General features: G+C 48.5%; 1 protein-coding gene across 4 annotated transcripts in view; it reads right to left on the bottom strand.

The window, feature by feature from the left end:
• LOC144732288 (kinesin-like protein KIFC3) overlaps window positions 1-7,935 on the bottom strand; it is a 48,530-nt gene extending 40,595 nt beyond the window's left edge. For 3 of the 4 annotated variants that reach the window (XM_078613731.1, XM_078613733.1, XM_078613734.1), the window contains exons 1-2: window positions 6,861-7,935; window positions 2,126-2,239 (exon numbers count right to left, since the gene is read on the bottom strand). In XM_078613731.1, coding sequence (XP_078469857.1) covers window positions 2,126-2,203 — 78 coding nt within the window. In that variant the 5' untranslated portion in view covers window positions 2,204-2,239; window positions 6,861-7,935. Of the gene's footprint in view, window positions 1-2,125; window positions 2,240-6,813 lie in introns of all 4 variants that reach the window. The other variant, XM_078613732.1, reaches the window with a different exon arrangement.
• Window positions 7,936-12,859: the final 4,924 nt, after the last annotated feature.

Raw genomic sequence — 12,859 nt, 5'->3', positions numbered from 1 at the left:
AGTCGAGCAAGCGGCTCGCAATCGGAAGGCTTGTGGGTTCAAAACCTGGTTGGGTGTTGGACTCAGCCAATCATTCCTCTGGGGTCGGTAAAATGACTATACCTCCTTGTGAGGAATTCAACGGTGGTGGCCTTTTGACTAGACTCGCCAGAGGAATGTGGAATTTCCACCGCTGGCTTCGGACTGTACACGGGAGATGAGCATTGCCCCGATGGTCGTAGGCGCAGGGAATCGCCGTGTGCGTTACTCATAGGAGGGGTTTAGACTCAAAACTTTCGTGACTGCAGGAATTCATATTCTTGGTTCTTTTGGTAAAGTCACGTAGATAGAAAAGAAAAATCGAAATTAGAAGCAAAAAATCATGACGTTTCGATCGCAACGCAAGCGGTCTTCTTCAGGTGGAGAGAAAAGAGGGGGGAGGGGGAGGGAAGAAGACCGCTTGTGTTGAGATCGAACCGTCGTGGGTTTTTTGCTTTTAATTTAGATTTTTTTTCCATCTACGTGATGGAACATTCACATTGGCAGGCAGATGGGAAATAGCGGAGAGAGTTGAGAGTCGAGGTATCAGTGGCGCCCCCTGGACCACTGCGGCAATGGGAGAGATGATGATAGATGAGGATGACTAACATTCACTGCCTGGAAAGGGGATCATAAACCCACCATGCCAAACATCACGCTCTGCTATGCAATCTCTGCTATCTTTGATGCGCACAATATCAAGACATTTGGCAGTAAAATGAGGCAATCCAGAACAAATGCTGCCTACATACCGCAAGTGCTCTCAAGCGGTAAACAGATTATATAAACAGGAGTGTTGGTATGCGGGTGTCACTGTCTTTTAAAGAATTTAAGTGGTAAAGCATATATATGAATTACACGCGACTTTTACTTTGTGAAGTCAGGCTGCGGCAACTGTGATGCTTGCCTCAGAGGGTGAAGGTAAAGGTGCAGGCCTGCGCTCCGCTGCTAGTGGAAGGGGGGCTGAGTGAGTCCCTCGACAGTGAATGAGGTCTACTCCTCCACGCTGACCGGACGTCTTGGACGAGGTGGGTGTACCCACACTTTACCCCACCACACGTGACCTACCTACCTACCAATCGACTATGGTTGTACCTATTTATCCTGCTGGGTGACGGTGGGCCGGTGATTTAATAAACACGTCCCATTGTCCCAACTGCTGCACCAGGAGATCCAAACGGCGACTTCAGAATTGCGTGCTATCCATTACACCACGGCAGCTTCCCCGATTGTAGTCGAGAAAAACAATCGCCCTGTCCCGAGGACACGCTGGTCCCGGTGTGTTCATAATGATCACGTCAACAAGCCGTGTGTATTACCCGCTGTCACGTATGAACGCGGATCAGAATCTTGGACGTTGATTGAAAGAATGTGAAACAAGAGGTGAAACTACGCAAAGCGTGGAGAGATGCACGCTCGGAATTACACCGAGAGACAGAAATAGGAACACATGAGAACGACGCCACTTGAATAGATCATCGTGCCCTGCTGAGACAATGAACTGGCCTTGGGCAGGATACGTCGCGGGATGTGGGAGTGGCAGCCAAAGGAGACAGCACGCCCGAAGTTAGCGTTCGCCGGAGAGATTGAGTGATGAAATAAACTCATGTGCAGCAGCTGGATGGGATTATTGCATTTCCTGACTGTAGGGAATGCCGATAGCATAGAGATGCCTTCATCCAGCAGTGGAATGACCTTGGTTAGTTATGACGCCACGCATACGATGCCACTGCGGTCATGGGCCCCTGCTCAACAGGTTCCGTAGCGGCCAGGGTGCGTGTAGAGCACCCGGGGCCAACGTGAACCACAACCAACTCGCTTTTGTGGATGTGCTCAGACCGTGCGGTCGCAGCACACTGTCGACGAGGGGCCGCTGAGCGGACTCGACGGTGGTCTCGGTGCCCCCTTCCCTCCATGCTGCTGGTTGAGAATATCAAGAAGGGCGCGGCAAGAGACGAGCATCGGGGGAAACGTCAATACGAAGCGGGGGTGCTCGATGTGGAGCTGCAGCAGCTGTGGAGGCAGCAGCCACCGCCGTCGTGCTGCTTTGAGCGATTGCCCGAGGAGCCTGTTGGTCTGCAGAAGATGAGAGTTGGCACGCAATTACCTCGCGACACAAAGACAATCCATTCAGCTGCTCCTCCAACACCGCATCGGTGCCGATATCTTCCGTGGCCTCAGACATCCCTGGGGCAGGGCACGGCACTCCGAGACTCGCGAGCTGCGTGGGATATGGGAAGAGGGGGGGGGACACACACACACACACACGTGACCGTACGTTCCATCGTCTGGCAACACATGGCAAACACCTGTGCGTCCGGCTTGAACTGCACATCGCCCGGCGCGGGGTCTGACAGTTCACTGCACGTGCTGGGACCTTGTCCAGGGACTGGTCTCTTCCTCCAGGAACTGAATTTTTCCTGAAGACGCTCACAGCAGGTGGAGCAAAACGTCAAGACGTCACGCCGAACGACACGCGACACAACCCACAAGCACATCGGGCAGCTGTGAGGCATACACCCACTGAAGCACCAGCTCCAACTGGAATGCTCAACCTGCTGGGCTGACTGTGCAGGTCACATACTTGCAAGTTATGTGTAAATACTTAATAGTGTTTGTGTCTCCACTCTCAATTAAGCACGCGGTGGTGGTGCATCTCTGTTGGCTACCCAGAGTCAGCGGTGGAAATTCCACCTTCCTGTGCTGGTGGCAGAGGTGTGGACTCGAGTCATGTGACTTGGACTCGAGTCAGACTCGAGTCATGAATTTGATGACTTGCGACTCGACTTGGACTTGCATAACAATGACTTTGTCCCACCTATGAGATGTGGACTCGAGTCATGTGACTTGGACTCGAGTCAGACTCGAGTCATGAATTTGATGACTTGCGACTCGACTTGGACTTGCATAACAATGACTTTGTCCCACCTCTGGCTGGTGGTGAGTCTATCTGTAACAGGGCCCCTGGTGGTGAGTCTATCTGTAACAGGGCCCCTGGTGGTGAGTCTATCTGTAACAGGGCCCCTGGTGGTGAGTCTATCTGTAACAGGGCCCCTGGTGGTGAGTCTATCTGTAACAGGGCCCCTGGTGGTGAGTCTATCTGTAACAGGGCCCCTGGTGGTGAGTCTATCTGTAACAGGGCCCCTGGTGGTGAGTCTATCTGTAACAGGGCCCTGGTGGTGAGTCTATCTGTAACAGGGCCCCTGGTGGTGAGTCTATCTGTAACAGGGCCCCTGGTGGTGAGTCTATCTGTAACAGGGCCCCTGGTGGTGAGTCTATCTGTAACAGGGCCGCTGATGGCTTCCCAGCAAGTGGGACGACCCTCAGGCGCGAATGCCAACTCAGGCGCGGGCAGCGGCGGCTTGTGGCTCCAAGTTGAGGAGGCCTGGTGGAAGCAGATTTCTTGACGACTGTAGTGATGGTCGATGATGATCGTTCAACATAATGATCGTTTGGATAATGTCGATATTACCGCACCGGTGCTGGGCTCCCGCCTGGGAAGCTGCGTCGGCTGTGAGCTGCTTCGTCCGGTGGAAAAAGCACTGATAATGAAGTCAGTTTCTCAGTGGGTCTCTATGTGGGCCTATGGATATCTATGTGGATCTACGTACCCCTATGTGGGTATATGTGCAGTACCTCTACGTGTGTATGGGTCTGTGAAAATCTGCGGGTCTCTGCGCGAGTCTTTTGAGTCTTGGTGCGAGTCTATGGGTCTCTACGCACCTTTGGGCCTCTACTCAAGAAATCACTGGCGTCACGTTCCAGTGACACGATAAATCCACCTGCAAAGGGGGCATCACGGGGCCGATTTTGTGACCTCAACCTTGCAGCCCACAAGCCGTCACCTGAGCACAGTGCCAGATTATCCTACTAGCAAAAGTAGTTACACGTGCTACAGGCCCCGCACTTTCAAGGACCCCGCGCTAAATGCTTTCAAGCCATCAATTCCAGCTCAGTGATTCTGCACTTGCTCTATTACTATAGTACTATACTGTCTTCAACTTTTATGAACGACTGGGTGTTTAAGGTTAGCGATTTGTCGTATTATCTGGCTGTTAAGCATATGAAAAAATACAATTACTTTACTATGCAAGTTAAAAATGTGTGTTTTAATATTTACGTGTTTTTTTTTATTTAGGGCTCCTTCATAACAACAGATGCTACAGGCCCCGCACTAGCTGAGTCCACCACTGCCTGTGCATCATTAGCGTGCACTGCAACGCTTTTACTGAATGGCAGAAGTGATTGAGCGACTCTACGCCCTGGCTCCTGCTCACTCCACTACAGAACCACGCTCGCAGTCATCCTACACTGCTCTGTCGTGTGTATAACAACAACAAAACTCAACACCTTCGTCAAAAAAGGCTGCCTTCAAAGGAAACAGTAGTCACTAATTGGCGTGTTGTTCACGTGACAAACCTTCCTGGCTGCGTCGGGTGGTGGAGGGTTACGACGCATTAACCCAGAAACCTTTATTGTGAATACTGCACTTGCCGACTCAGGAAAAGCCTCACTGGGTCTTATTAGGAGGATCTCGCAAAGAATGTTGTTGTGGAATACCAATTCAGAAAACGCTCTTTCCTTCCGATATTAGGACGTCACTGGGGCTATGCACTTTTAAATATGGATTGAAAACGAATTTATTTAGAACTGATTTTTTGTGTTTAGTTTGTTGTCCTTCCCCCGCACCTCCGATTAGCGCGGTTGTCTGCGTACGGTGCGATAAAAGTTCAACACAGTGCATGCAATGTTTTTTTTAATCCTTTTAAGGCCACGGTGCTTATTGACGAATGTGTTGAATGTTCGCGTCGTTTTTGCTGGCGGTGCAGCAAAGACGACAGCATCACCACAATGGTGCGTTTCTTTTTCTCGAACTGTGTGGGCATGGCCAGCCCTTGCCACCTCTCCCAGCTACCTGCGTTTGTCATTTCAGTTTCCAACAACGATATTGGGCGCGCCCAGACATAGCTCAGAGGTTAATAATTGTCCATTATGCCTGAGTCAGACATGGAAATGCCAGGCGCACGTTCTCTTTGCTTTGTGATTGTGTTACACAGGCAGGGCCAATGTTTACAACTTAGAGATGCAAACTCGAGAATGTGACCTCGCGAAAGAAAACGAACAAACATTTAGCATGAAATGGCTGTGGAATTGTTAATTATTATTTTTTAACTATGTACATTTCTGATTGAGGTTGTTTAATTTCTGGGTAAACGTTTAATACAGTAATTAGGGTCGAGTATATATTGACATAAAACTTTCGTGACTGCAGGAATTCATTTTCTTGGTTCTTTTGGTAAAGTCACGTAAATAGAAAACTAAAAAAAAATTATTACAGAAAAATAATAAAATAAAAATACAAAAAATTGAAAATAATAAAAGCAAAAAACCCACAATAAAAATGTTAATTCCATTTAATTATACAAATATATATTTACGTGACTACCGAAAGAACCAAGAATATAGGGTCGATTATATCTGTGATCCAGCAGCTGGACAAGCTGGTCCCACTTCTTTGATAATGTCCACGATTGTTCCATCTGCTCTGGCCACTTTCCGCATTTCACACTGTAGCCGGACAGTGTGGTGTTTGCGTGTGACATCTGGAACCTACCTCACCTCAAAACTTTTCGTTTCCTAAGCGAAATCATCTATATACAGATGAAAAATAATATTGATATAATTACTCCACTTGTATTATTCTATCATACCTGCTTCGATCTATTTGAAAGATGTCAATTCTAAAGATATCAACACACTTGAGGATTCCCCTTAATACAATGAATATGATGATATTTAATGTTTTAAATGTTGCGATTAAAGCGTCCCAAATTTAATGTCTCCCACTGGATGTACCTTCTCCAATTCACGTAATCCTCTTCCTATCTGTGTTATTCCAAGTACGCATCTCTCCAATGGCTCTTTGCAAGTGTGTTGCTGTGTGTGTGTAAAGTATTAATGACGACTACAACAGCAACATCTAAACTGCTCCTACATCTTATTCTTAGGTTTTTTCGGGAAAGTCACGTAGGTAAAAAAATAAAATTAAAATTCATAAAAGTAAATTAAAAATCACGACGTTTCGAAGGCAACACAAGCTTCCGTCTTCAGGTGGAACCGTCACAACAACTGCTGCATCAAGTGATACAGCACCTGAATACGGAAGCTTGTGTTGCCTCCGAAACGTCGTGATTTGTATTTTTATTTTACTTTATTAATTTTAATTTTAAATTTTTACCTACGTGACTTTACCGAAAAAAACCTAAGAATATGAATCCTTGCAGTCACGAAAACTTCAAGTCTAGAATGCTCCTACATCTACACGGCTGGACGTGTCGTCTCAACGCCGTGTTCAGCTGCCACATTGCAAACGGCACAACGCTCATTCTGTCTGCTTGCACCACCGCTCCCACGGCTTCGCAAACTCGCACAGACCAGCGCTGGTGAAGTATGGTCAAACAAACCCCCCAAGGCATTGTGTGTCGTTAACAACGAGGGCGTGAGGCCTTCGGTTCGCCGATTGACGACGGGTAAGTAAATTATCATTTGCATTTTTGGGGGGATTATGAACGTATCACAACGTGCAGTAACTTGCATGCCGCAACTGCAATAAAGCGCACTCCTTAATCCCACTAATATCTGGTAGAGTATATTACTCTGTACCACCACAACATCACAGGCAAACGAAAATCGATTTCTTCCAGACCGTCGCTATTCCGTGAAGTCGTTGCGTCCTCTGGACTTCACGTGGCGACAACGTTCAGCCGGAGACCCCCCCACAACCCCCCCACCTACCTACTCCCGACGGCTGTGGCTGTGAGACTCCTCGCACGTGTCATTACCTTTCATCTCGCGTGCATGCCGGTGTGGAGGGAGGGAGGGCCGGCAGGAGCCAAGTCCACTCTGGCTGCAGCAAGAATAACTTCTCTCGCCGAAACGCGACTGCTTGGATGCTCTCGGCGAGAAGAGGCAGACGACTTCCCTCTGCTTACAATAAACACCCTCCCCACCCCCCCTGTTCTCAATGTCCACGGACGAGTTCAGGCGCACGCGGCAACCGCAATCACGCTTCGAAGATCAACCCTCGTCGCCCGCTCCTTCGCTTCTTGTTTTGCGCGGGGGTCTTGCTGATCCGCGGCAGCTGCAGACGATGCTCACGGAGTTTCCGACCTCCCGATGCCCAAATCGCAACGACCACAAGCGCGACGGGGGGCAGCGCAAAGCCACAACGAGCTCCACACGGGCTCCGCTGGGAGCCGCAGCAGAGAGGGTGGTGGCTGTTCCAGCGCGCAAGTGAGCAGGCAAGCTGCGGAACAGGTAACTCCGGTGCCGGCAACAGCAGCAAACGCACTCTTGCGGACTGCCCACGCAAGACAATCTGGGCGGAGACTCCCACAAAGTGAGTCCGTCGCCTTCGCACTTGAGCCGTGTGGACTCGTGATGGACTTGGCGCGGCTCTCCCACTCGATGGCTTGGTGTGTGTGTGCGTGCGTGCTCGCGAGAGAGCGATACATGAAGGGATCTTTCCGCATCGCCGACTCCAAGCCCCCACCGCACGTGCGGCACATTCCAGGGCAGGCGTCGTCACGCCCGACACGGACCGCGCGACGGCCACGAGCAAAGCGGACGTCGCGGGCAGCAGCAGCAGCGGCGGCGTGTGGACGCTGATCACGAGAGAGACGCGGATCGCGAGAGAGACGCGCCGGAGAGCGATGGGGGATGTGCGGGCCACGCGTGGGGCTTCGCCCGCCGAGCTGCGGCGTCTGCGAAATTAATCGCGCCGCCTGTGCAAGTGATGGCAGTGTTCGGTGCGACAAGGAAAGTCTGCGTCACCCCCCCCCCCCCCCATGGCTTTCGGGAAGGTGCTACTTTTGCAATCTTTGGCTTTCTCAGTGGGCCTTAGCTGGTGAAATAAAAAAAAATGTTTCGTTTTAGTTCTAAGATATCGAAACTTCAGAGTCTGGCGAGAGCGCGCCGAGATGGAAGATGACGCGGTCAAAGCACCCGAAATGTCTCGCGATCTCGTCGGATCTCGGAAGCGAAGCAGGTCCCAGCCAGTTCAGCTAGTACCTTGTGACGCCGCCAGGGCTTGACAGGTATGGGAGGCATGCGGCTGCGAGGTAGCCACAAGTATCCCTCCCCCCACCGTGTCTGTGGTGGATTGTGTTCAAGTGCTGTTCGCGAGCACCTGTGAAGGCCCACGTGAAGCCACTCATCATGGAGTTGGCCTGAACCCTCCTGAACGATATAGTCATGAGACTCGGCGAAGCCTTCCCAAGTAAATTACATTTCTATAAGAAGTCACAGTGCGTTTATTTTTTAGTTAGTTGAATACGTTTGGAGAAAACCCATGACAATGCAGATGTAAACACATTGGCATTTGCGATGATTGTCTGGAGGTTCATGGTTGACTCTTGGTGGTTGAAGAGCTGATGTCTCGAGTCACCCTGGTGTTGAAAGTGGAGGATGTTGCCTAAACCCCGGTCTTTAAACATTGACAACCGAAGATACTGTGGTATGCGTATAGAAAACGCAAAATATTGTTGTGCACAGAGCAACGCGACATGCCAATAAATGTTGCCAAGCCTTGTTAGGAATCATTCATTCATCCACAGCGTATTTATTCCTTGACATCACCCACGGATTTCGGCCACGCTCAAGTCTGCGTGAAAATGAATGGATGAGGCGAGCGGTTCCCCATTCCATTTTCCCCTCTTCTCTTCTCTCACCCAGACTCGCTACAGCTGTTGTGTTAGTCAATCCACTGCTGGATGAGGGGCCTCCCCATGCCGAGCCAGTCACAGTGGGGCTGTTTCATCACACTTCATCGCACTTGTCAGTTCGGGTCGTTGAAGGGAGGGCACGAGAGCGGTTCGGATATCGCTTGCCACTGATGTCAGCTGTGACCTCGAATCTAAATCGGGTGGCAATGGTTCAGAGTGCAACGCGCTAACCACTGTGCCACCGCTCCATCCCAAAGCTGTTAAACCCACACAAAAAAATCACATGACCACAGCAAATGGCAGGCTTGGGCAAAAAGATCCCTGCTGCTATTAAACTGTCTATCAGCGAAAAATATAACAAAGAAAATACATTTAACGTAATTCTATGTGCAGACGGCACTAAAATGTAAGGCAGAGGTGGAAATGTATTGAATAACCAAAGTGATTTGCAAGGACAAGAAGTCAACAAATTGTTTTTTTTATATTTAAAGGTGTTGTAATAAAGCACACAGATAAAACTGAGAAAGGTAGAAAAAGGAAAGATTGAAACACATTGACCGTGGTCTGCGGTTCTTCAACGTAGACGCAGCGAAACGACACAAACTCTCTCTCTCGTGAAAGCCCTCTCGTCGTAGCTGGTAGACCACGACATTGGGGGCAATACAGCTCCTGACCATACTGATGCCATCATACACAATGGACAATATAAAACACAACAAAGGAACCTAAACACAAAAAAACTGGATGCATAATCAGAGGGTCGAATGTCTCTATTGATCATGCTGCCAAGGGCCGGTGGTGATTGAGCCATCTGCCAATACGTGCCTCTGGCAATTGGAGACTCGGAGGCTGACAGCTTCTCACCCAGGGAAGACGGGAAATGTATTGAGACTGATTAACACCGCTTAAAGAAACATTTTCTCGGGTTAATGAGTTTCCGATTATTATTTTGTTTGAGTGAGGTCTGCATAGAATTCCTCCACGAGTTTCGCCATTCTGCCCCTATCAAGGACAGTGGATCCATCTTGCTTAGGGCTCATTTGTGATTCGTTCATCGACTTCCGTTCTGCCGTTTCCATGGCCCCCATTGCTTGTTATGAAATCGCCTATGATTTTTGTTGGATTGTTGAAGTGGATTATCCAAAGCGACTGCCAGGTAACGATACATATGCCATATATATGCCAACTGTTAAAAAAAAAACTCATCAGAAAACATTTATCATCTGACTCGACGGTGTAAAGTGTAGTCCCCAGCTCTTAGTAGCCACTATCTGACATGTTCCATGAAGGACCATTGCCCGAAACATCAATTACATATTTATTTTCCTCGAACGCGGTTGGGTTTTTTGTGGTTGTGCACCACTGCCAACGCAACATCAACAAATGTTTAACAAAAATTGTGCTGTTCTCCGATGGATTTTGTCAATTATTTTATCCAGTTTGACAGTTCTGTACTGTACATTATTTGTCATGTTGAGAAAGCTTTTTAATCACTGCAGTGACATACGGATCATATACAAGACACTAAGAAGATGAAAATACGAGCTAAAAAAATGCAGCCGCGTGGAGACGCATGCTTGGAATTACGTTGCCCAGTCGGCGAAGCCGGCATTGACTGTCCTGATTAATGACCGATTTGGTCCATTGACAGACCTCTATTTTTTAAGGTGGAATTTAAACACCATATTGACTTAAAGGGGGAGCAGGGTCAACGTGATGAGAGGCGAGAGAGAATAGGTCGGAGTGCTTTCTCAAAATTGGATTTTGATCACGGAAAGAAACATACCTGTGCCTACAGAGGAAAGATTTCAATCGGCGCAAGCAATGACGTATGGATCATAAACATGGGCTGTTGTATCCTAACCCTTCTTCCAAACTTGATATTTTTATATATTATCATCATTGATATATAATGAATAAAAACACCCCAAAAAGCAGCAAACTGCAAAACACCAGGTGTTGTTAAGTAATGAACTGGAGGAGGGCTAGGATGACAGAATTTGCAACCTTGCTTCAAGGAAGGAGGGGGCCTGATGAACGGGCATATGTCACCCGTGCAGGCGGCAGAGACAGTGGGAGAGTCAGCCAGACATAATTAAGGCAAAAAGCCAACCATCCTGCATGGTTTTAAGGAATTAAATTATTAAATCCAGGGTGAGTGGTCAAATGAAGTGGGTCAGCAACGCTGTGTGCACAGGGGAGGGAGCTGATTAACAACCCTGCCCGGCTGAACCGTGAGGGGGCCTTTGACCTGAAATTAAGAATAACACTCCCAGAGCAGAAGGTTGGATGACCACAGTGAGACGAATAAGAGCGTTGTATATCAAGGATGCAGACTCAGCTGAATAACAAGGCTGCGGAGGTCACCAAAAGTTCGTGTTCGCCTAGTTAAGTCGAAAAGCTCAATTATTCTGTATTGCTATTAAAGCAACGTTAAAATCAGAATTTAACAACAGGGTAGGCTAAAGTTATTGATATTCACACCCACTCCAATTAAACCAGGCCACAAGTTACGCCTACTGAACCATCACCATCATTAAGTCAATATGAAATGTTTTTTCCATACTTTAATATACAACTCGACCCGAAGCATATGACAATCAGAACCTTCCTAAGTCAAAATTGAATCGCACCCAGATAGGAGCGAATAGTCGATATAAGGTTGAAGAGGGAAGGAAATTAAGAGCACGGCGAACTGCAAACGTAAGCAAAAAGCCGGGAACAACACACCAAGCCAACAACAGCGAGTCGGGCTTCGACAGGCCATAAAGTAGGAATGATAACTCCCGGGGTCAGGGGACATCAGAAAAAGCAAGCAGACAAAAACCAGAACTGACTCCAAGGTTCAACCGCCCTCACCTACAAGGAGTGACGGAAATTAATGAGGCCTTGAGTTAACGGCGTCAGCTGGACAGCAACAACACCGGCGAGCAGAGACAGAGTGAGGCAAAGACTGCCAGGCTATGAAATACAACTTCATGTCAGTGAAGCCTGACCAACAAGTTAAGTTAATGACATCACAATACATAATATCGTACATAACATCAATGTTAACGCTATTCACCGTCAACTATATTCCGCTTATATAACCATGCAGACACCAAGGAATACGAATTCCTAGGATCAAGAAACTTACCCCTTAACCTAAGATATCGGAAATAAATTAATAATAACAAGCCTATGCATGAAAGACAAAAGTAAAACTTATGAAAAGCCAGGATAGCGGGATAAATCACCACCAGGTCGAAATAAAATACATAATAAAAGAGCGATGTTAAACCCAGGGTCGGAGAGAAAGGGAGATCCCGGCCGTCTTTGTATCCCCGCAGCGCGGGATGGGAGTGTGTATGTGCTCGGGGAGGCACCTCCACTTGAGTCAAGCACCACGATGGGAAACGACACACCTGAGGTTACATACAGAATCATAACTGGGAAATGGTAAGGGACAAATGTTAATTTAAAACTTTTTAACCATGTCTTTGTGTGCTGTGAGGATCGGAGGGAGTGTGCCCCTCCCTCCAGGTCGTGCAACACGAACAGAGGTGCCTATGAGACGATTTGTAACGTCTGTGTTTTGGTTCATGAAGGAGGCCAGACAGAGAGACGACTTCGAGGCAATTTGTAACATCTGATTGTTTGCTCATGGATTTTATGGAGGGAGTATGACAACGGAAAATGCCGTGGGTGATGCACACAAGCACACGGACGTACGGACACACACATGAACACACCTACACACGGACAGATCCTGACACAGTAAATCAAAAGAAAACCCCGCCTTGTGGGCAGGACCCAAAGGGATTTTTCGGCATAAAAGAAAGGACTCTGAGCATTGGAAACCAGTTGGACCAGGAGAGTCAACTCATCACGAGGGCGACCAACGGGTCGACTCATGAGCGAGCTCGACCGGAAGGGTCGGCTCGACTCATCAGCCGAGTTCGACCAGGAGTCAACTCATCACGAGTTCGACCAGTGGGTCGGCTCCGGAGCGAGCTCGACCGAGCGGGTCGGCTCGACTCATCTTCAGCTCGACCGAGCGGGTCGACTCAAGGGCGAGCTGCGACTAACGGGTCGGCTCGACTCTTCAGCTTCTGGGACTCAGCCGAGTTCAGACGGCT

The sequence above is a fragment of the Lampetra planeri genome, chromosome 42, assembly GCF_965212315.1.
Source record: "Lampetra planeri chromosome 42, kcLamPlan1.2.h2, whole genome shotgun sequence".
Classification (NCBI taxonomy): domain Eukaryota; kingdom Metazoa; phylum Chordata; class Hyperoartia; order Petromyzontiformes; family Petromyzontidae; genus Lampetra; species Lampetra planeri.
This window is presented reverse-complemented; position numbering and strand designations above follow the sequence as displayed.